This window comes from Puma concolor, chromosome D4, assembly GCF_028749965.1.
Source record: "Puma concolor isolate L17-30 chromosome D4, mPumCon1.1.hap2, whole genome shotgun sequence".
Taxonomy (NCBI): Eukaryota; Metazoa; Chordata; class Mammalia; order Carnivora; family Felidae; genus Puma; species Puma concolor.
The window spans coordinates 56,435,552-56,461,204 of NC_141679.1; the positions used below are offsets into that span (position 1 = coordinate 56,435,552).

The following is a 25,653-nucleotide window of genomic DNA, read 5'->3' on the forward strand; positions in this document are numbered from 1 at the left end:
AGCATGCCTTATTTTCACACAGTATAAGAGGCTCTAGGCTCATCCTGTATTTTCCTTGCCCCAGATCTAGAATCGAGTATTTCTCCGAAGAACTCTGGTTCCTTTTATTAGGGGATGGTAATTAAAAACCAAGATCCAAGGAACTGGATGTCCTTGTTGCTACTGGGGTGTGGCTACATTAGAGCTGCATTATTTTAAAATAAGTAGCTTTATTGTGATTGTTATTATTTATTTTATTTATTTTTATTTGAGAGAGAGCAGGAGCAGAGAAGGCAGAGGGAGACAGAGAGAATCCCAATCTAGTTCCACACTCAGCATGGAGCCTGACATGGTGCTCAATCCCATAGCCCCAGGACAAGACCTGAGCTGAAATCAAGAGTAGGATGCTCAACTGACTGAACCCCCAGGCCCCTCGTTGTGATTTTAATGCTCATATACATTTATTCATTCATTCAAATTGTTTTAAAGTAATTTTTTTTTAATTTTTTTTTTTAATGTTTATTTTTGAGACAGAGACAGAGCATGAATGGGGGGAGGTTCAGAGAGATAGGGAGATACAGAATCCGAAGCAGGCTCCAGGCTCTGAGCCATCAGCATAGAGCCCGACGCGGGGCTCGAACTCACGGACCATGAGATCATGACCTGAGCCGAAGTCGGACGCTTAACCGACTGAGCCACCCAGGCGCCCCTAAAGTAATTTTTTAAAAAATGTTTTGAATGCTTATTTATTTTTGAAAGAGAGAGAGACAGAGCATGAGCAGGGGAGGGGCAGAGAAGGAGACACAGAATCTGAAGGAGGCTCCAGGCTCTAAGCTATCAGCACAGAGCCCAATGCGGGGCTTGAACCACAAGTTGTGAGATCATGACCTGAGCCAAAGTTGGACGCTTAACCGACTGAGCCACCCAGGTGCCCCAAGAATATTAATTAGAGTTGTTTTAAATTCCCAGTCAGATAATTCTATGCCAGATAACTCTAACCAAATAATCTATGCCATATTTGGTTGTGATAATTGCTCTGTCTCTTCATTTTTTCCTTTTTGTATGCCTTGTGATTTTTTTCTTGATAGTTGGATATGATGTACCCAGCTATAAGGAACTCAGTAAATAGGCCTTAGTAAAATGGTAGTGAGGTAGTGGGTGGAGGAAGTGCATTCTATATTCCTATGATTAGGGCTTAGTCTCAGTGAGCCTTTGCCTCTCTCTGGACTGTGAGTTTAATCACAAGAGTTTTTCATTGTCTTCTTTTTTCTTCTTGTCTAACTGTGTTTGCTCTTTCTCAGGACTCTTTTGGCTATTCTGGGTCCCCTAAATTACAACCTTATATGAATTCTGGTACCAGCTTTTCCATTTCTATAAGGAAGGCAGCTGGAATTTCCATAAAATGATGTTGAATCTGAAGATCGGTTTGGGGAGGGTTGCCATCTTAACAGTATTAAGTCTTGCTGTCCATGAATATGCAATATCTTTCCATTTGTGTATGTCTTTAATTTCTTTCAACAGTGTTTTGTATTTTTCAGAGTATAAATTTTGTACCACTTTCATTAAATTTATTTTTAAGTGTTTTATTTTGATGCTACTATAAGTGATTTTCTTCATTTCATTTTCAGTTAATTAAATGCTACTATATAGAAATATAATTGATGCTGCTATCTTGATCTTTTATCCTGCAACCTTGCTGAACCTGTTTACTTGTTCTGATGACTTTGAGTGGATTCTTTTGAATTTTTTATGTATAAGCTCATGTTATCTGCAGATACATATAACTTTACTTTCTTTCCAATCAATCAGTATACCTTTTATTTAATTTCCTTGCTCAATTGCCTTAGCTATCATCTCCAGTACAATGGTGAAGAGAAGTGGTGAGAGTGGTGAAAGCAGACATCCATGTCTTATTTCTGAAATTAGGGGGAAAGCGTTCAGTATTTCACTGTTAGATATGATGTTAGAGTTTTTTAAATCAATGCCCTTTACCAAATTGAGGAATTTCCCTTTTTGAGTGTTTTAAATTATTATGGGGTATTCAGTTTTTGAGTTCTTAGTGGTTGCCCTGGGGATTACAATCAATACCTTATAACTGTGGTAGTTCATTTAATACCATCTTAATTTCAATAGCATACAAAAATTTTGCTCCTAAACACACACATAGCCAACAGAACATGAAAAATGTTCAACATCACTAATGCAAATCAAAACCACAGTGATATATAACCTCACACCTGTCAGAATGACTAAAATCGATGGGGTGCCTGAGTGGCTCGATTGGTTAAGCATCCAACTCTTGATTTCGGCTCAGGTCATGATCTCACGGTTTGTAAGATCGAGCCCTGGTTCAATCTCTGTCTCTCCCCCTCTTTCTACCCCTCCCCTGTGCTCTTGTGGGCACACTCTTTCTCTCTCAAAATAAATGAACATCTTAAACAAACAACAAAAAAAGAAACAAGTATTGGTAAGGGTGTGGAGAAAAAGGAACCTTTGTTGATAGAAATGCAAACTGGTGCAGCCACTGTAGAAAACACTGTGGAGGGGCGCCTGGGTGGCGCAGTCGGTTAAGCGTCCGACTTCAGCCAGGTCACGATCTCGCGGTCCGTGAGTTCGAGCCCCGCATCAGGCTCTGGGCTGATGGCTCAGAGCCTGGAGCCTGTTTCACACTCTGTGTCTCCCTCTCTTTCTGCCCCTCCCCCGTTCATGCTCTGTCTCTCTCTGTCCCAAAAATAAACGTTGGAAAAAAAAAAAAATTAAAAAAAAAAAAAAAAAGAAAACACTGTGGAGATTCCTTAAAAAATTAAAAATAGGATGAATCACTATATGATTTAGTAATTCCACTACTGGGTATTTACCCAAAGAATATGAAAACACTAACTCAAAAAGATATATGCACCCCTATGTTTATTGCAGCATCATTTACAGTAGCCAGGTAAGGAAGCAACCCAAATGTCTATCCATAGATGAATGGATAAAGAAGATGTGGAGTGTGTGTGTATACATTTACGCATGTGCACACACACAATGGAATATTACTTAGCTATAAAAAATAATGAAACTTGCCATTTGTAACAACTTGGATAGATCTAGAGGATATATTGCTAAGTGAAATAAGTTAGTCAAAGAAAGACAAATACCATGTGATTTCTCTCATATGTGGAATTTAAGAAAGAAAACAAAAGAGACAAAAAAGTAGACTCTTTAATGTAGAGAATAAATTTGGTGGTTTTGGGGGGAGGATGGGTGAAATAGGTGAAGGGGATTAAGAGTACAATTATTGTTTTGAGCACTGAGTAATGTACAGAATTGTTGAATCACTATGTTGTACTTCTGAAACTAGTACAAACTATATGTTAATTATACTTGAATTAAAAAAATAAAAATAAAAAAATTTTAGCTCTTTACAACTCCGTCCCCTTTACTTTTTTCTTAACATTGCCATACAAATTACAACTTTATATATTATGTGCCCATCAACAAAAATTTTTTAAATATTTTTTAATGTTTTTATTTATTTTTGAGAGAAAGGGGGCGGGCAGATAGAGAGAGGGAGATAACAGAATCCGAAGCAGGCTCGAGGCTCCTAGCTGTCAGCATAGAGCCCGGCCCGGGGCTCAAACTCACAGACTGTGAGATCATAACTTGAGTCGTGAAGTCAGATGCCTAACCAACCTAGCCACCCAGGCACCCCCATCAACAAAATTTTTAATTTTAGAGACAGAATGAGCATGCAAGCAGGGTAGAAGGGCAGAGGAAGAGAGAGAGAATCCCAAGCAGGTTCCACACTCAGTGCAGAGCCTGACGTGGGGCTCAATCCCACAACCGTGGGTTCATGACCTGAGTGGAAATCAAGAGTCAGACACTTGGGATGTCTGAGTGGCTCAGTCAGGCAAGTGTCCACCTTCAGCTCAGGTCATGATCTCACAGTCAATGAGTTTGAGCCCCACATTGGGCTCTGTGCTGACAGCTTAGAGCCTGGAGCCTGCTTTGGATTCTGTGTCTCCCTCTCTCTGCCCCTCCCCCGCTCATGCTCTGTCTCTCTCTGTTTCAGAAATAAACATTAAAAAAAAAAAAAAGAAAAGGAATCAGACACTCAGCCGACTGAGCCATTCAAGTGCCCCAACAGATTTATAATTATTACATTATGTAATTGTTTTTTAAAAAAATTTCATTAAATGTTTGAGAGACAGAAAGAGAAAGAGACCTAGCAAGGGAGGGGCAAAGAGAGAGGGAAACACAGAATCCGAAGCAGGCTTCAGGCTCCAAGCTGTCAGGGCAGAGCCCAACGTGGGGCTTGAACTCACAAACTGCAAGATTGTGACCTGAGCTGAACTTGAACAGTTAACTGACTGAGCCACCCAGGTGCCCCTGTAAATGTCTTTTAAATTAGATAGAAGGGAAAAAGAGTTATAAACCAAAAGAACATTTATAATTATGAATTCTCAGTTTTCATGTATCTAATAATATTTTTTTAATTAAAATTTTTTAATGTTTATTTTTTGAGAAACAGATTGCAAGCAGAGGAGGGGCAGAGAGGTGGGGCGGGGAGACACAATCTGAAGCATGCTCTAGGCTCTGAACTGTGAGCACAGAGCCCAACGCAGAGCTCAAACTCATGAACTGTGAGATCATGACCTGAGCTGAAGTTGGACACTTAACCAATGGAACCAGCCAGGTGCCCCTAATTTTTTTTAATGTTTCTTTATTTTTGAGAGAGAGAGAGAGAGAGAGTGCGTGCAAGCAGGGGAGGGGCACAGAGAGAAAGAGACACAGAATCCAAAGCAGCCTCCAGGCTGTGAACTGTCAGCACAGAGCCTGATCTGGGCCTCTAACCCACGAACCTTGAGATCATGACCTGAGCCAAAGTTGGACACTTAACCGACTGAGCCACCCAGGCGCTCCACACTTATCTAGTAATATCTTATTCATTTTATTTTATTTATTTTTATTTTTTTTTCAACATTTATTTATTTTTGGGACAGAGAGAGACAGAGCATGAACGGGGGAGGGGCAGAGAGAGAGGGAGACACAGAATTTGAAACAGGCTCCAGGCTCCGAGCCATCAGCCCAGAGCCTGACGCGGGGCTCGAACTCACGGACCGCGAGATCGTGACCTGGCTGAAGTCGGACGCTTAACCGACTGCGCCACCCAGGCGCCCCTATTTTTAATTAATTCTATTTATTTTTTGTTTATTAGAGAGAGAGAGAGAGGGAGAGAGAGGGAGTCTGAGTGGGGGAGGGGCAGAGAGAGACGGAGCACAGAATCTGAAGCAGGCTCTAGGCTCTGAGCTGTCAGCACAGAGCGGAACTCATGAACTCCAAGATCATGACCTGAACCGAAGTCAGACGCTTAATCGACTGAGCCACCCAGGCACCCCTATCTAGTAATCTTTTAATACACCTTCAGTTTTTGAAGAAGAGTTTTGCTGGTTATGGAAATTTTGGTTGATAAGTTTTGTTCTTTCAGCACATTTAATGTCATTTTACTGCTTTCTGGCTTCCTAGTTTCTGATTAGAAATGATGTCTTATTGAGGATCTCTTTTGCTTGATCAATTGTGTCTCTTGCTTTGAAGATTGTCTTTGGCTTTCAGTAGTGTTTGATTATGATACCTCTAAATGTGAATCTGAGTTGATTCTATTGGCAGTTTGTTGAACTTGTTTATGAGGCTTAATGTTTTTCATTAAAATTGGATTTTGGGGGCAGTTATTTCATCAAATATTCCTTTTTGCTCCTTTGTTTCCTTTCTTGCTGGGATTCCCAGTATGTATATGTTGGTATGCTTGTTAGTGTCCCACAGGTCTCTGAGGCATAGTTGTTTTTTTTATTTCTTAGATGAAATAACGTAAATTGATGTATCTTCAGTTTCACTGATTGTTTTTTCCTCTTGTTCAAATCTGTTCAGCCCATTTAGCTTTTTGTGGTTATTATAATTGTACTTTGCCACCCCAGAATTCCTATTGGGTTTTTTTCCCCCTCAAAAGCTATTCCCTTTTTTTAATAATTTCTCTTCATTGATATTCTCAGTGTGCTGAGACCTTTTTCCCATACTGTCCTTAGTTCATTAGCCATGGCTTCCTTTAATCCTTTAAACATTTAATGCAGCTGATTTAAGAACTTGCCTGGTAAATTCAGTATCTGGACTTTGAGTTTCTGTTGATCGGTTTTCTACCCTGTGTATGGGCCATACTTTGTGTTGTTTTCTTTCTTGCCATGTTCTATAGTATTGTGTTGAAAACTGGATGTTTGAGTAATACAATGTGGCAACAGAATTTTTTGTTGCCATCATTGTAATTGTTTCCTTGCTTAGTGGCTTTTTTCTGACCCAATTCTGTTTTGTCTATATTCGTGTGTGTGTGTGTGTGTGTGTGTGTGTGTGTGTGTGTGTGTGTAAAGTGTTTATTTAGTTTTGGGGGGGTGGTGGGTAGACAGAGGATCTGAAGCAGGCTCTGTGCTGACAGCAGAGAGCCCGATGTGGGGCTCAAACTCACGAACTGTGAGATCATGACGTGAGCCAAAGATGGACGCCTAACTGACCTAGCCCCCCAGGCACCACTGTTTTGTCTATATTTTTATTTTTATTTTTATTTAAAAAATTTTTTTTTAACATTTTTTTAATTTATTTTTGAGACAGAGACAGAGCATGAACGGGGCAGGGGCAGAGAGAGAGGGAGACACAGAATTGGAAGCAGGCTCCAGGCTCCGAGCCATCAGCCCAGAGCCCGACGTGGGGCTCGAACTCACGGACCGCAAGACCGTGACCTGGCTGAAGTCGGACGCTTAACCGACTGAGCCACCCAGGCGCCCCATTGTCTATATTTTTATATGTGGCCAGTAAAGTCTCGTCTCCACTTGGTTAGTTTAATGATCAGCTAATGATTGGACAGCAATTTCCTTAGTTTGATTTGATTTGATTTCCTGATACCAAGAAGTCTCCTGGGCATTATAAGAGGAGTTCTGTGTGCATATTGAATGAAGCATGCCTTTAACACTCAGTTATGCAGTTTTGAACTCTGCCTTAGCCTTTGTACAGATCTGTACAGATCCTTCAGTATAGCCAGAGATGCCAGTTTAGGGCCTTCTGATGAATTCTCATGACTTACCTGAACATGTGTAGAGCCTGGGCATACACAGCCCTACATATGGGCCAGTATTCTAGATTCTTGGGAATTTGTTAGAGTTTTTCAAAGTCCTTATGCACATCTCATATCCTTACTTTTCCTCTTTTTTTTTTTTTTTTAATGTTTGTTTATTTTTGGGAGATCACAAGTGGGAAAGGGGCAGAGAGAGGGGGACAGAGGATCCGAAGCGGCTTTTCACTGACAGCAGCAAGCCTGGTGAGGGGCTTGAACTCACCAACAGCAAGATCATAACCTGAGCTAAAGTCAGATGGTTAATCGACTGAGCTACTCAGGTGCCCCTAAATGTTTATTTTTGAGAGACAGCGTGAGCACAGGAGGGGCAGAGAGAGAGGAAGACAGAGAATCCGAAGTGGGCTCTGCACTGACAGCAGACAGCCTGATGCAGGGCTCAGACTCAGGAACAGTGAGATCATGACCTGAGCCAAAGTCGGATGCTTCATGGACTGAGCCATCTAGTCGCCCCTGTCCTTGCTTTTCTCATTAAATTTTTTGGTTAGTCTGTTGTTTGACCTAACAAGCAGCTTTAAAGTTCAGCATTTGCCTGTCGTTGTTGTTAGCAAACACACCCATGGAAAGTTATTTTGACACTGCCCAAGCTATAGATCAGGTCAAACGTAGACAGTCTTGCAAGTAAATTTTTCTAGGGAACCATCAAAAATGTCAGGTAGTGACAGTTCTTTGGGATTAAGGCTTGGAAGAAATTTCAGCACATTCTGTGACTGCTTGTCTTCACTTTGAATGTGATATGTTAGTTTTAATTACCATAGCTCCTGGAGAGCAGGTCATGGGACTGGGACAAGTTAAAACACCACAAAGTTCCAGTGTTCTTACTGAGGGTCAGCTCTTTTTCTTGAATAGAGGCTCCTTGAATTATTGCAAACCTTTGGTTATTTTCTACATTCTGAAGAATTGAGTCTTAAAATTTTTGCCAATTTTCTTATTGCTTTTATCAAGAGAAGAATTTTTGAGGGTCCTGACTTGCTATGATTACTGGGTTTTGTAGCTTATTTAGTCTTAGCTTGTCCTTTCTATCCCTTTCTCAGGCTCTTTTACTATACTGTTAAGTGAGTGTCTTTCTGGGTTTCTTCATATTTGAAATATGGTATACTGCCAAGGATAGTCACTGCAGTTATTTATAATAGCAAAAGAGTAAGAAACAATCCAAATGTCCCAAAATACAGAAATCATTTATTTAAAATGATTTATCTAATATCCATATGATGGAATGTTACACAGATACTAAAAATCATCTATTTAGAGACTATTTTGTAGGAAAATGTATGATACGGATGGGGAAAAATTATAAAATTCAGTATATTCAAATTTTTGAAAATAAGTTTTGTAAAGAAACAAACATGTATATACCAAAAAAACTGCTGGAAGGAGCTGTATCAAAATATTAGCATTTATTATTTCTGGGTAGTATTTAAATCAGGTGAGTTATAAATGATTTTTGTTCTGTATTATGTACCATAAGGTTGTATTAGTTATTTTTTGTGTTAAAAATAAATGTAGCAATTAGTATGACATACCTGTACCTATTACTATTTTTCACTCATATTAATGTAATGAAAAATTATTTGACTGTTGAGTTTGGGTGATTTAATATAAGCTCTTATGAATATTTGAAAAAACGCTATAAGAACATTAATAGTAACTTTGACATTGGGGCTAACAAAATGTATATGAGTAGTTGTTAATCCTAAGAGTTTACTCCATAGAAAGTTTAATTTCACTGGGATATAATAGGGTGAATTATTAGGCAGATGAAAAACCTATAGTCTCATTTATTAGCATTTCATTTTTTTCCTTTTCAGGCGCATATTAAATTTCCTATTGACTACCCGTATTCACCACCTACCTTCAGATTCTTGACCAAAATGTGGCACCCCAACATTTATGAGGTAAGAGACATATGTTGTGAATTTCTCTGAAGATTCATTTTTTAGATACAGTCCTGCAAAATAACCTATGCATCTCAGTATGCTGTGGTAGTTATGCTGTAGCCGCAAGGGAGTATTCATGGTTCCCCACTTGTAGTTACTAGTCTCTAGTTTAATTGTTCCAAATTGAAGGTTGTTTCATAATACCGGTGTATTCTACACATAGATATGTTTATATATAATATATATAAAGCTTAAACATTTTTTTAAGCTTATTTATTCTGAAAGAGTATGATTGGGGTAGAGGCAGAGAGACAGGGAGAGAGAATTCCAAGCAGGCTCTATGCTGACACAGCACAGAGCCCAACAAGGGGCCCAAACCCACAAATTGTGAGATCATGACCTGAGCCAAAATCAAGAGTTGGATGCTTAACCACCTGACCCACCCAGGCAACCCTAGATTTTTTTTTTTAAGAGAGAGGGGCATGCAAGCAGAGGAGAGGGGCAGAGGGAAAGAGAGAGGTAATCTCAAGCAGGCTTCATCCTCAGCATGGAGCCCGATGTGAGGCTTGATCCCATGACCCTGGGATCATGACCTGAGCCAAAATCAAGAGTCTGATGCTCAACCAACTGAGCCACCCAGGGACCCCTATTATATTTAAGATTGAGACTTTGAATCATTGTTGCTATTCCTAAGATTATACTGCTTAGGTGTTAAGATTGGCATTTTAAAAATTTAGTGTATAAAGTCATACAAATTACTATCCTCTAGCTTCACAGCAAGGGTTACCTGTTGCTATGATCACAGATTGAGCTTCTCAGGGGAATTTATCCTACTACATTTGGACTGGCCTCCTTTTAGTAATTGCTTCAGAGCAGTTGAGAACCTCTTTTAGAATAAATCCAAGGTGAGGTTCTTCTACAGAACATTTCACATGCCTGAGGGAGTGATTTCTAGTTTTGTTGGTGAAAGACACTTAGCTTTGGGCTAATCTATAACCATGCTGGAATGATGCATTTTGTTTCTCAGGATCATTATGTAAGGACCTCTAAAATATCCTTATAGTCCACTCCTTTACCATTTTGTAATCTTTTTCATTGTATTAAGGCTCTGAGGTGGTCTTACTTTATTGAAGCTGTGGACCATGCATTAAAATTCCTTTTTAAAATTTGCAGCCTTAGTCATATAGTCCCTTCTTTTGCTCTGGTGGATATTGGGACGCTCCTTTGCTCCAGAAACAGAGCAACATAATGCCTGTAGGCAAGAAATGAAGAACTTGCTCTAGAGCTCTGAACCCTGAATTTGGATCTCCATATAAATCACACTGGAGCAAGCAGCTTTATTGTTTTACACAATTTACTTTTTCTTCAAGGCATTATCTTTGCCTTTCTTTTCTTTTTTTTTTTTTTAATTTTTTTTTTTTAATGTTTTATTTTTTTCAACGTTTATTTATTTTTGGGACAGAGAGAGACAGAGCATGAACGGGCGAGGGGCAGAGAGAGAGGGAGACACAGAATCGGAAACAGGCTCCAGGCTCTGAGCCATTAGCCCAGAGCCCGACGCGGGGCTCGAGCCCACGGACCGCGAGATCGTGACCTGGCTGAAGTCGGACGCCCAACCGACTGCGCCACCCAGGCGCCCCAACCTTTCTTTTCTTTAAACAAGACAAACTGGTGCTCAAAAGGTGATGTGTAGTTACATTTCCAGAAATAAGCTCCCAGAATTTGTTTTCTTTAATGTCTTTAGTATTTGAGATAATCACAATATTTATAAACAATAGTGAATACCTTAACACTATTCTGTATAACAGAGTTACCCCTTGTAGGAGATAGACTATAGAAACAATTCACTGTTTAAGAAGTTCAAAACGAGTTCAGCGCACGTAGAAATACTTCTGTGTTTCTGTCCATGTAGTATTTATGGATTTTATATAGCATGAGTGAAGTGAGAAGACTCAAGCTTTTGTTTTGCTATTAAGAACTAATTCACCTAAAAGCCATGTATTCACTTGTTTCCATTCTGAAGTTACCTAATCCCAAACTCCTCTCAAAGAGAAACAAAAGGGGCGCCTGGGTGGATCAGTCGGTTGAGCGTCTGACTTCAGCTCAGGTCATGGTCTTGCAGTTCGGGAGTTCGAGCCCCGCGTCGGACTCTGTGCTAACAAACCGTCCCCTGCTCATGCTCTGCGTCTGTCTCTCAAAAATAAATAAATGTTAAAAAAAAAAAAAAAGAAACAAAAAACAAGGAAATGGATTCAAAACTGTGAAGGAATAAAGTGTATGTAAATTTCCCTTTCGACTATTTTTTCACTATTAAAGTAGACTATTTAGTTCTGTCTCAAGACTTAGCATTGGATCATTATTTTTTAAAAAGTTTTTTTCATATTCATAATCAAATTTTCAATGGGAAAATAATTCATTTGTATCTTATAAATATGCAGTTGTTTTCCATGCCACAAATGTTTACTTTTTAATTTTTTTAATGTTTATTTAGTTTTGAGAGACAGAGACAGAGCACGAGTAGGGGAGGAACAGAGAGAGAAGGAAGCACAGAATCTGAAGTAGGCTCCAAACTCTGACCTGTCAGCACAGAGTCCTGACGTGGGGCTCAAACCCATGAACCACGAGATCATGACCTGAGCCAAAGTTGGACGCTTGAGCGACTGAGCCACCCAGGAGCCCCTAATGTTTTCTTTTTAAAGAAGTGATAAAGCGTGGTTAGGAATTTAATTTGATATAGTCATGGTGGTCATAAGAGACTTATAGGGCGCCTGGTTGGCTTAGTCAGCAGAGCATGTGACTCTTGATCCTTGGGTTGTGAGTTCAAGCCCTACTTTGAGTGTAGAGATTACGTAAAAAAATAAAATCTTTGGGGTGCCTGGGTATCTCAATGGGTTGATCGTTTAACTCTGATTTAGGGTCATGGGATTGAGCCCCATGTCAGACTCTGCACTGAGTATGCAGCCTGCTTGAGGTTGTCTCTCTCTCTCTCTTTCTCTCTGCTCGTACACTCTGTCTCTAAAATGAAATGAAACATAAAATAAATCTTTAAAAAACAGAGAGAGACTCTTCTCACATAAGTTAATTTATCTTTGCTACACTTTGGAAATGATTATCAGAATTGAACTTTTTGAGGGCCTATGTCCGTATTTGTGATTCTAAAGGTTGGGGCTCATGTTTCTTGGCCAAAGGGATATTCTTGTTGGTTGTTGCTCTCACCTACCTGCGTTGTCACCTGTGGTAGACACGTGGTGGACCTTGAGGTCAAATTGCTGTAGTCATCAAAATGTTTACTGCAGTGTTATTTATAATAGAATTAGAGATGGGGGAGGGGCAGTGAAACAAACCAATCAAAAATACAAAAGTAGAAGGCTATTCAAATGCCAGAAAAAGGGACTTGAAAGAGTTTTGGGAAGGTTCTTGGGTAGCCCAGTCAGTTAAGCATCTGACTCTTGGTTTCAGCTCAGGTCATGATCTCACGGTTCATGGGTTGGAGCCCTGTGTCGGGCTCTGTGCTGACAGCTCAGAGCCTGAAGCCTGCTTTGGATTCTTTGTCTCCCCCTCTCTCTGCCCCTCCCTGCTCACGCTCTCTGTCTCTCTCAAAAATAATCATTAAAAAAAAAAGTAAAAAAATAAACTTAAAAGAAGCTTTTGCTACATTAACTTCACAAGCATTAAAAATAAATATTGTAGAGACTATTATTGTTAGAAAATAAGTTATAATGTTATTTTTTAAAATAACTTTTTAAAGTTTATTTTTATTTATTTTTGAGAGATAGAGAGTGAGCGGGGGAGGAGCAGAGAGGGGGACAGATCCCAAGCAGGCTTCGCTCTATCAGCGCAGAGCCCACTGTGGGGCTTGAGCTCAAAATCTGTGAGATCATGACCTGAGATGAAACCAAGAGTCAGACACTTAACTGACTTAGCCACCCAGGTGCCCCTATTATGTGAAGTTTTAAAAATCACAAGAGCTTTTGTTACAGTTTTGCTAAATACATCAATGTACACATTACTACAGCCCCAAAAGAAGTAAACGCTGCAGTATATATGAATGAATTCAATTATTTTAACATTACCTTTATCATTGCCATATTTGTGAAATTTATAAATATCAAGGGGGAGCTTGGAGAACAAAGGAAATTTAATATGAACTTGTCATCAGTGATTGTACTACTATGTATCTACTCCTGTCTACTTTGTAATATGTTGAGTGAACTCAAAAATAGTTTCATGGTTACATGTAACTGCGTTCTCAGAAGTAGACAGCCAACAAACTCCATTTGCCTGGCCATGTATTAAAATGAGGCTTTCATACACCCTGTAATGCACTGTGAACTTTACAGCTATGGCAACTCAGAATCTCTCTGTTCTTTAGAATTTAGTAAATAAAAAATAATTTTTTTTTAAAATAGACTAATTTTTAGAGTAGTTTTAGATTCACTGCAAAATTGAGTGGAAAGCACACACTATTTGATCTTTTTAGTACTAGTGAGTTGTGAAACACAGTATGAAGCTTTACTTAAAAAACATAATAGGGGCACCTGGCTAGCTCAGTCAGAAGAGCATGTGACTCTTGATCTCGAGGTTGTGAGTTTGAGCCCCATGGTGCATGTAGAGGTTACTTAAATTTTTAAAAAAAGTAAAAATATAAAGATTTCAGATGTTTTTTTTTTTTTTTATGAAGGAGTATACAAGTCATCTTTCCTATATAGTGTGCACAGGTAAATGTCAACCAGTGCAGTCATGAAATGAAAGTTCATGTATGTTGGTGTCTTTTAGTCTGCTTGACAGCCAGTAATAAAATATTTTGCTGTTTCACTTATGGTTCTGGTTCTGAAGAGTTATTCTTCATTCTAGAACCCAGATTATTCTCAAATCATTATACTAATTTGTATAGCTTCCAGCATTATAAAGATGTATCAATTTGGCTACTATTCCACTGTCATTAGGGCATGGTATGTTTAAATATTATTGTTTTAATAATGATTAAAAATAGACCCTACTGTTTTAATATGCTTTTCCTAAGTCATGTTGTCTTAGCTTGGGCTGCTATAACAGTACCATAGAGGGGATGGCTTAAAGAAAAGGAATATATTTTCTCACAGAATAGGAAGCTAGAAGTCCAAGATCAAGGTGCCAGCATGGTTAGTTTCTGAAGACTCTTCTGCTTTATCTCTCTGTCCTTAGAAGGCTTGAGTAAAGAACAGGCTAGCTGTCTGGTATCTTATATAAGGTTTTTTGCCAAGTCTGCAGAACCATAACTGTTTGGAATAATAAAGTTTAGGCTTTGTAAGTATTGAATGGGCCTAATTACACATAGTTTATGATCTTTGTAATTATTTAGATGGATGGTATGCATTAGGAGTGAAAATGGTTGAGACCTATAATCAGCTTTTTAAAAGTTGAAAGAACTGCATATATCCAAGAGTCCTTTACAGTAAAGCTCTAGTCATCAGTTATATTTTAGCATTAAGAAAAGACCAGATAAAAGCAACAATAATGCTGTGTTAGCGAGGGTTCTCCAGAGAAACAGAACCAATAGGATATATAGAGATATGTATTAGAGGAGGTTTATTTATAGGAGTTGGCTCATATGGTTATAAAGTCTAAGAAATAGCACAGTCTCTGCAAGCTGTAGAACCAAGAAAGCCAGGAGTATAATTCAGATTGAATCCAGAGGCCTGGAAACTAAGGAGCTGCATGTGTATGTCCTAGAATACCAAGGCCCAAGAACCCAGAGTTCCAGTGTTCCAGGTTAAAAGAGAATCGGTCTTTTGCCTGTTTGTTGTGTTCAGGACCTCAACAGATTGGATGATGCCTGCCGCATTAGGATACTTAACTCCAGTTAGGGTGGATATTCCTTACTCAGTCTACTGATAGAAATTCTAGCATCTCCTGGAAACACCCTCACAGACACACCCAGAAGGAATGTTTTACCAGCTGGGATCTGATTTGTAAGTAATCTGTGACAAGCAAGATTTAATATATATTTATGTAGTTATATTCATGGATTTGCAGATCTTATGCATTCTCTATAACTTTAAGGTACAGGAAAAAGGTTTTTCTAGGCAGTGATGTGCCCAAATTTGGCTTCATATCAGAATCCTGTGGAGAAGTTGTTAAGAATAAAGAATACTGGAGATTTCAGTTTAATTGGATTTGGAGAGGGCCTAGCTAGATAGCCTTCACTTTACGTTTTACAGCTGCCGTTCTAGAGACTTAGAATTTCCCCCATCCTTTTTAAAATAATAATTTATTGAGGTGAAATTCACATCATAAAATTAACCATTTAGGGGCTCCTGGGTGGCTCAGTTGGTTGAATGTCTGACTTTTGATCTCGGCTTAGGTCATGATCTCATGGTTCATGAGATCAAGCCCTGTGTCGGGCTCTGTGTTGACAGCATGGAGCCTCCTTGGGATTCTCTCTCCCTCTCTTTCTGCCCCTTCCCCGCTCACTCTCACTCTAAAAAATTAACTGTTTATTATTTTTTAAATGTCTATTTATTTTTGAGAGAGAGGGACAGAATGTGAGTAGGTGAAGGACAGAGACAAAGGGAGACACAGAATCCAAAGCACGCTCCAGGCTCTGAGCTGTCAGCACAGAGCCTGACGTGGGGCTCAAACCCACGGACTGTGAGATCATAACCTGAGCCAAAGTTGGTCACTTAACCTGACTGGGCCACCCACGCGCCCCTAAAAAATTAACTGTTTAAAGTGAACATAATTCAGTGACATTTAGTACGTGGTCCCAGTGTTGTGCAGCTAACACCTCTATTTATAAAGTATTCCCATCACTCCTGCATAAAACACTTTATGGACAATGCACTTTCTCTCCATTCCATTTCACTCTAGTCCTAGTCTGTGACAATGACCACCCAGCTTTCTGTCTGTATATATTTTGTCTATTCTGGATATCTCTTATAAATGGAATCATGCAATATGTGACCTTTTGTGTCTGGCTTTCATTTAGCCAATTTTCTCCATGTTGTAACATGTAGCAGTACTTCATTTCTCTTTATGGTTGGATGATATTCCATTGTGTCTATCCATCTATTGATGGACATTTGATCTTTGTCCACATTTTGGATGTGAGAATAGTGCTGCTGTGCCCGTGTGTATATATGTACTTGTGTAAGTCCTTCTTTCAGTTCTCTTGTTTATATACCTAGAATTATGGTATCAAATAGGTAATTTTGTATTTTACTCTTTGAGGTACTACCAGACGGGTCTCCAGCAGATGAACCATTTCACATTCCCACCAGTAATGGATGAGGGTTCCTGTTTCTCCACATCCTTACTAACACTTGTTATTTTTCATTTTTGTTTCAATTATAGCCATCCTAAGGGATGTAAAGTGATATCTTATTGTCATTTTGATTTGCATTTCCCTAATGATGTTGAGCATGCTTTCATGTGTTTATTGGCTATTTATATATCATCTTTGGAGAAATGTTTTTTCACGTCCTTTGCCCATTTTTTAATAGACTAGTTTATCTTTTTGTCTTTGAGTTGTAAGAGTTCTATATAATTAAGGATATTAAACACTTACCGAATACATGACTTGGAGATATTTCCTTCTTATCTGTAGGTTGTCTTGTCATTTTCTTGATAATTTTCTTTGCACAAAGGTTTTTCATTTTGATAAAGTCTGGTTTATTGCTTATGCTTTTGGTGTCATATCTAAGAATCCATTGCCATATCCAAGATCATGAAGATTTACTCCTATGTTTTTTTTTTTTTTATTTTTTTTATTTTTAATTTTTTTCTTAATGTTTACTCATCTCTGAGACAGAGAGAGACAGAGCATGGACAGGGGAGGCACAGAGAGAGAGGGAGACAGAATCCGAAGCAGGCTCCAGGCTCTGAGCTGTCAGCACAGAGCCCAATGCGGGGCTCAAACTCACGAACCGTGAGGTCATGACCTGAGCCAAAGTCGGATGCTTAACTGACTGAGCCCCCCAGGCGCCCCTGTTTTGGTTTTTAAAGAGTTTTATAATTTTAGCTCTTAGATCTTCCATTTTGAGTTAATTTTGCATATGGTATGAGATAGGAATCCAACTTCATCTTTTTGTTCTTGAAAATTCAGTTATCCCAATTCATTTGTTGAAGAGACTGTTCTTTCCCCATAGAATGGACTTAGCATCCTCATCAAAAATCATTTGGCCATAGATGTATGTGCTTATTTATGGACTCTCAGTTCTGTTCTATTGGTCTGTAGGTCTCTCATGATGCCAGTCCTAAACTGTCTTGTTGATTATAGGTTTATAGTAAGTTTTGAAATCAGGAAGTGTGAGTCTTTGATTTTACTTTTTTTTTTTTTCTTTAAGATTGTTTTTTGCTATTGTAGATCCCTTAAATTTCTATATAAATGTTAGGATCGGGTTTTCAATTTCTGGTAAGGGGAAGCCAGGATTTTGATTAGGATTCCACTGAAACTGTAGATCAGACTGGGGAATAGTTAGTGTCATGTTATTATGAAGTCTTTCCACTTACGAACCCAGGATGTATTTATTTAGGTCTTTAACTTCCTTGAGCTGTGTTTTATAGTTTTCTGTGTACAAGTCTTTCACCTCCTTGGTTAGATATATTCCTAGGTTGTGTTTTGTTCTTTTAGATGCCATTGTAAGTGGAATTGTTTTCTTAATATCCTTTTTAGGTTATCCTGTTTAGGTTATTGCTGGTATTTAGAAATAAACCTGATATTTGAATGTTGATCTTATGTCCTACAACTTTGCTGAATTTGTTTACTTGCTTTAGTGCCTTTCTTGTGAATTCTTTGGAATTTTCTTTGTCATTTTTGAAATAATTTTTCTTTTTCCTTTCCACTTTGTATGTCTCTTACTGCTTTTTCTTGTCTAATGCTCTGGTTAGAATTTCCAGGACAGTGTTAAATAGCAGTGGTAAAAATAGTTACCATTGTCCTGTTTTTTGTTTTTTATTTAATGTTTTTAAAATTCATTTTGAGAATGAGAGAACATGAGTCGGGGAAGGGCATAGAGAAAGAAGGAGAGAGAATCCCAAGCAGGCTCCACGTTGTCAGCACAGAGCCCCACGTGGGGCTTGATCTAACATACTGTAAGATCATGACATGAGCTGAGATCAAGAGTCGTTTGCTTAACTGACTGAGCCACCCAGGTACTCTAATCCTTGTCCTATTGATCCTCGGAGGGAAAGATTTCACCATTTACTATAATGCTAGCTGTGGACTTTTTAAAAAAATGCCCCTTATAATGTTAATAGTTCTGTTTATCGTTTTTTGAGTGTTTTTATCATGAAAATATTAGGTTTTGTCAAATGCTTATTTATTTTGAGAGAGAAAGCACAGGGAATCCCAAGCAGCCTCTGTGCTGTCCGTGCAGAGCCCGATGTGGGGCTCCATCACGCAAACCGTGAAATCATGACCCAAGCCAAGATCAAGTGTTGGATGCTTAACTGACTGATCGACCCAGGTTCCTTCAGATGCCCATCTTTTAATTTGTTGTTTCTAAGTAGAAATCTATATATGTTGTTCCACTACTCAGAAATTTTATGTATATACATATTAAACTCTGAACAAAGTAACATATTCCTCTGGTCTAATTTTTGTACCATATATTTATTTCATTACCAGTGGGTTCTTCACTACTGTGGTGGGTAGAATAATGGTCCTTCAGAGATGTCCATATCCCTGGACATTCCAGTCCCTAGAACCTATGGTATGTTAGCTTCTATGTTAAAGAAAAGTTAAAGTTGCTAATCAGTAGCTGACCTTAAAATAAGGAGATTATTCTGGATTATCCGGGTGGGCCCAATGTAACCCAAAGAGTCCTTTAAAGTAGAAGAGGTAGGCAGAAAATGAGAGTGAGAGATAGACTATGGAAGAAAGGCTCAGAGAAGTGTAACACTTTTTGCTTTGAGGATTAGAGGAAGGGGGCCAAGACCAAAGGAGTGTGGGTAGCCTTTAGAAGCTTAGAAAGGGCAAGGAAAGAGAGTGTGTCTTAGAGGCTTCAGGAAGCAGAGCATTAATGCTGACACATTGAATGTAGCCCTGTTGGAACAGTGTCAGACTTGTAAAATAATATTTTTTTTGTTTTGTTTTAAGCCACTAAGTTTGTGGTGATTTGTTAGAGTAGCAACGTAAAACAAATACAACTACCCAAGCATATTTTGTTCTACTGTTTATGATGTTGGTTTATTTATCTAGGCTAACTGATGTCTAAATTTCTCTTAAGTTGTTAAAATTGTACTTCTTACTCAAAATCCATCTCAAAGCTTTCTGAAACAATAAGCCTTTTGTTCTTCCACACTAATATCCTAGTTTCTCTCGTGATTTCTGTTGTGCCTTTTTTTTTTTTTTTTAACCTTCCTCATAGCATCTAATGATAGTACAGAGTTTTAGAATTTAGTATTTGGTATTGATTTCATTAAAATTTTATTCTCCTTTTAAAAATACTCTGTTACCTTGATGTGGTTGTGTATTTTATGTGTGTGTCTAAATTTGGGTTGTATGCGTAAGATTTTTACACTTTCTATAGTTATATTTCTGTTTAAAATTTTGAATTTTATCTTTCATTTTAGACTGAGATTGGTGACTATATCTTACTCAGCCTTGTCTTTTCTATTGAAAAACAGTCTATGATGCATATGGTAGGCAATACATATGTGTTTGACTTAAATGTACATGTGAATTAGGTCCTATAATTTAAATTTATGAACCACAATATTATAACCATAGTGATGAGTTTTATCCATATCCTGAGGGAGTTAAAATTATATTGTTGGGAGGCATATTTTTAGTTTATATAAACCATAAGTATTAAAACCATTGATTGATGTTACAGGTGATTTTAGCATCTCTCTAGGCAGATTTTAAGCAAGGCAAATTTGAGGGGGATTTGTTTGTTTCTTTTTATGTACTTTAGGTTCAGATGTATCAAAATAAAGATACTTTGTTGCTTCTCAGGACTCTTGGATCTCAGTTCATCATGTTTGTCTATTTTTAAATGAGTTTTTTTAGGAAGATGGTGCTACAAGGCAAACCATAAGAGATTCTTAAATACAGAGAACAAATAGGGTTGATGGGGAGGGTGGGAGAGAAGGGAAACTAGGTGATGGGCATTAAAGAGGGCATTTGTTGGGATGAGCACTGGGTGTTGTATATAAGTGATGAACCACGGGAATCTACCCCCAAAACCAAGAGCACACTTGTACACACTGTATATTAGCCAAATTGACAATAAAAATAAATAAACAAGTAAATAAGTAGTGCTACTTTTTAAACTAAGATATATCTGGGAGATTAGTCAGAATGAATATTTGTAATATAAAAACTACTTAATTCTTTCTTTAAAACTTTTTTTTTAATGTTTATTTTTGAGAGATAGAGAGCGATTAAGAGTGTGAGTGAGGGAGGGGCAGAGAAAGAAGAAGACACGGAATCCAAAGCAGGCCCCAGGCTCTGAGCTATCAGCACAGAGTCCGACACGGGGCCCCGAACCCACAAATGTTGAGACCGTGACCTGAGCCGAAGTCAGACACTTAACTAACTGAGCCACCCAGGTGCCCCAAAAAAGTACTTAATAATTCTTTAACATTGATTGCAAACATGAAGAAAAAGAATTGTTTTCTCCCCTTATGATGAGAAAACAAGTTTTCTACGAATAAAAGAAAATTTAGCAGAACTGATGTCCCTTTTTTATATCATATTTTTTAGTACTTTCTAAATGTGATGTTTGTGTCTCATAGAATGGAGATGTATGCATTTCGATTCTTCATCCGCCTGTAGATGACCCACAGAGTGGAGAACTGCCCTCCGAAAGGTGGAATCCTACTCAGAATGTCAGGTAAGGGGCTACATAAGGAATAATCTGGTTTTTAGATGGCTCTTAAGATTGGATATTATCTTTTAACAAGTACAAAAGAATCCTTTCTGTACTTTGTTGTTTTTGTTTTTTGCTAGAGCTTTAAGTAACATGTATGCATTATTTTGAAGAGTCCCATTTACAGAGCAATAATGCATATTTTACTCATTTCTTTATGTTCGTCTTGAAAGAATTTTTCTAGTGTGACTTCTTCCTCTTAACATTATTTAAGTTCCATCCTGCATCTTTGGATCTTGTGATGCCCATGTTTGGATGAGTTGCTTCCTTATTCTAGGGTTCTTACTATATTTTGCAGAGAAATCTATCATATAAGTCTTTACAAACTTCAAATGACTTTATGTTGTACTACTTTAAAAAGGGCTTCTGGGGCTCCTGGATGGCTCAGCCAGTTAAGTGTCCAACTTTGGCTCAGGTCATGATCTCACGGCCCCATGTTGGGCTCTGTGCTGACAGCTCGGAGCCTGGAGCCTGCTGCAGATTCTGTGTCTGTCTGTCTGTCTGTCTCCTCCCTCCCTCCCTCACTCCCTCCCTCCCTTTCTTCCTCCCTCCCCCTCTCCCTCTCCCTCAAATAAACATTAAAAAAAGCTTTCATTTACCTGGGTTTTTGTTTGTTTTATTAACTGTGTAGATGGTTCTTAATGATTTGAAAGGCTTGTATATTTCTTTTGATTCCATCTGTTGAACTGTATAAGTAGATATTAACCATCTGTTTGTTTATAGTGGTCTATATGTGTGGGAGTTGGTCACCTAACCCTTAAAAGAACCCTGAGTTTTAACTTGTAATTGTTATGTTTACATTATTTATCATTATATTTTTCTGCAATAAAAATCTATATATAAACATATTTTAATTATTTGTGACAAGGCTGTAGTTAAACTTATTTCTATATTGAATTACTTTATTAATATACAGTTGATTAAAAACAACGTAAGTATACACTTCCAATTTACTATGTACATTTGCTAATTATTCGAAATGCTTTTTTAAATCAGGTAGATGGACATTTGTTTTCATTAGTCCATGTATCTGTGAATAATTATTACTTTGCTAGAGTGAGACAGAAATACAGCTTTGGGGAGCCTGAGTGGCTCAGTCATTTAAGCGTCCGACTTCAGCTCAGGTCATGATCTCACAGTTCGTGAGTTAAAGCCCCGCGTCGGGCTCTGGGCTGACAGCTCAGAGCCTGGAGCCCACTTCAGATTCTGTGTCTCTCTCTGTGTGCCCCTCCACTGCTTGCACTCTGTTTCTCGCATTGTGTCAAAAATAAATAAATGTTAAAAAAATTTTTTTTAATAAAAAAAGAAATGTAGCTTCAATTTTATATATGATATATGAATAATATATATGCTAATATACACACCCAAGAATATATATACCTGTGTATATACAAGCATATATATGTGTGTATGTGCATATATACACATGTGACAATAAACATATGTAACATAAACATATATTAGATGCAGTGATTAAGAGACCATATTTACATATGATAATGGAATAAAATTTTATATGGCAGTGAAACTAAATCCTTTTAATTCTGAGTTATTTGGCAAAAACCACGGAGTGATCTGTTGTCAGTCTTTAGAAAAACAAAACAGTTTTATTGTGATATAATTTCCATTACCCTACAGTTCTCCCAATTTAAGTGTAATATAATACAAAGTTGTATAAGTATCCCCACAATTTTAGAACATTAAAAAATTTTTTTTTAATGTTTTATTTATTTTCGAGAGAAAGAGCACAAGCAGGGGAGGGACAGAGAGGGAGACACAGAATCCGAAGCAGGCTCCACACTCTGAACTGTCAGCAGATAGCCAACACAGGGCTTGAACTCATGAACCATGAGAACATGACCTGAGCCAAAGTTAGATGCCTAACCGACTGAGCCACCCAGGCACCCCAGTTTTAGAACATTTTTATCACCTCTAAAGAAATTCATTCGTCTTCACATTTACACTCCATTATCACTCAACCCCCACCTCCCCCTTTTTCCTGAAACCCTAGGAAACCACCAGTCTACTTTCTGTCTATATAGATTTACCTATTCTGGATATTTTATAAGAATAGTAATTCAGTATATGGTGATTGGCTTCTTTAATTTAGTATGTTTCCAAGGTTCATCCTCGTTGTAGCATATATCAGCACTTCATACCTTTTTATGGCTGAATGATATTCCATTGAATGTTTATACCACACTTTGTGTATCCATTGATCAGTTGATGGACCTCTGGGTTTCCATTTTTTGGCTATTATGAATACTGCTATACACATTATGTACAAGTTTTTACATATACATGTTTTTATTTCCTTGGGTATATATACCTGGGAATGGAATTGCTGGGTTATATGATAACTCAACGTTTAGTTTTTTGAGGAATTGCCAGACTGTTTTCCAACATGACTGCAGTAAATAGTACATTCCTACAAACATTATGTGAAAATTTATTTCTCCACGTGTTCATTAGGACTTGTTATTATCTTTGTTTTTTTTTTATAGCCATCCTGGTGGGTGGACATGGTATCTCATTGTGGTTTTGTTATTGATGTTTTCTCTTTAAATGACTTAAAATTTTAGAATAGTTTAGATTTTTGAAAATTGTGAAGGTAGTACAGATAGTTCTCATATATACCTGCACCTGCCAGTTTTATTATTAACATCTGATATTAATGTGGTTCATTCATTACAGTTAGAGAACCACTTTTAATACATTATTGTTAACTAAAGTCCACACTCTTTCACATTTCCTTAGTTTTTATCTTATGTTGTTCTTTGCTCTAGAATTTCATGCATGATACCATGTTATATTTAATAGGCATGTCTCCTTAGGCAACTGTGACAGTCTCAAACTTTTCTTGTTTTTGATGACCTTGACAATTTTGAGGAGTACCAATCAGGTATTTTATAAAAATGTCCCCCAGTTGGGATTTTTCTGATGTTTTCCTGATTATTAGAGTAGGGTTATGAAGACCACAGAGGTAAAATATATTTTTGTTACCTTGTAATAAAGGTACCTAATATTAACATGACCTATTACTATTGATGTTAATGTTCATCACCTAGCTGAGACTCTGTTTTTAGATTTCTCCACTATAAAGTTACTTGTTTTTCCCCTTTCCATTCTATACTCTTTTGAAGGAAGGAAGTCTTAGGCGCAGCCCACATGTAAGGAATGAGAAATTATACTTCCATGGGGGTGAGATATCTGTATAAACTATTTCAAATTCTTCTGCATAGGAGATTGATCTTTCCCCTCCCCCCATTTATTTATTCATTTTGTTAGTCATTTTTAATCATTCTAAAATCTAGTAGCTCAATAAGGAACTCTACTTTGGTTAAAAGCAGAAAAAAAAGACTTCTTGACTTATACAAGGATTTCTTTATTAAAAATTTTTTAAAGGTTTTATTTTTTTGAGAGAGAGAGAGCAGGCAGGGCAAGGACAGAGAGAGGGGGACAGAGGGTCTAAAGTGGGCTTAACGCTGACAGCAGCAAACCCAGTATGGGGCTTAAACTCGCAAACTGCAAGATCACAACCTCAGCCAAAATCAGACACTCAACTGACTGAGCCACCCAGGTGCCCCTACACAAGAATTTCTTACAAGTTTTTATCAAGTTTCCTTCCCACTTTCTGGAAAGTGTATACCAAAGAGTGTTCAAGCATATCAAATTACTATTGATTATGCTCATTACTCATTCCTTTAGGTACCTTGTTCAAAACAATATACGTTGAGAAGATAGATATATCTTGGAGTGCACCACATCTTGCCTGTAATTTTTTAAATCAGAAAAGAAGTGACTCCCTTTTTTAATTAAATAAATATGTTGATATACCTAACTTTGAAACCATCATGCTTCTGAATTCTAATTCTCATATTGATCAGGCACAGAGCCCTGCCATAAGTTTATGTCTATGAAATAAGGAATCAATACATACTCCTTGCACTTTATGCTTTACTTTAATAGGACTTTCCTTCAAGCATGATGCATTTCTCCTTTTTTTAAATTTTTTTAATGTTTATTTATTTTGAGAGAGAGACAGAGCATGAGCAGGGAGGGGCAGAGAGACACAGAGACACAGAGAGACACAGACTCTGAAGCAGGCTCCAGGCTCTGAGCTCTTCAGCACAGAGTCTGACGCCGGGCTTGAACTCATGAACCGTGAGATCATGACCTGAGCCAAAGTCAGCCACTTAACCAACTGAGCCACGCAGGTGCGCACCCCCCCCCCCCCCCCCGCCGCTTCTTTCTTTCTTTTTTTTTAATTGCGAGAGAGAGGGAGTGAGCACCAGTGGGGCGGGAGGCGGGGGTGAGTAGAGAGAGGGAAGAGAGTGCTAGCATCCTAAGCAGTCTTAGTGTAGGTCTCGATCTCACAAACCATGAGATCATGACCTCAGTCAAAATCAAGGGTCTGGACACCTAACCAACTGAGCACCCAGGTCCCCAGGGATGATTCATTTCTTAACAATAATCAGAGATGCAATTAGTAAGTTCATTTTAATGAAAATATAATTCTAGCAGCCCTAGTCCATACATATGAATTTATTGTACTCCATCACATACCAAAATGCTTGTATTAACATCACTCTACACTTCTAACAAAATTATTTATGTGAAAGGAAAAACAGTTGGCTTTATTTGTAAATTTCTCTTTGTTTTATACCCCTTACATTTCATTACTACTGGGCATTGCACCCTAGGAATATTTGGATATGTGGAAAGTGTGCACTTCTTTTGTAAAGGGCAATTGTGAAAAGGAACGCTGGAAAGGAGAAATGATGTGATA

At 38.0% G+C, this 25,653-nt stretch overlaps 1 protein-coding gene across 1 annotated transcript in view; it reads left to right on the forward strand.

Annotated features, from left to right (window-relative positions):
* Positions 1–25,653, forward strand: part of UBE2R2 (ubiquitin conjugating enzyme E2 R2) — a 115,972-nt gene that overhangs the window by 74,922 nt on the left and 15,397 nt on the right. Inside the window, exons 2-3 of the mRNA XM_025915230.2 lie at positions 8,941–9,027; positions 20,731–20,828. Coding sequence (XP_025771015.1) covers positions 8,941–9,027; positions 20,731–20,828 — 185 coding nt within the window. The remainder of the gene's footprint in view (positions 1–8,940; positions 9,028–20,730; positions 20,829–25,653) is intronic.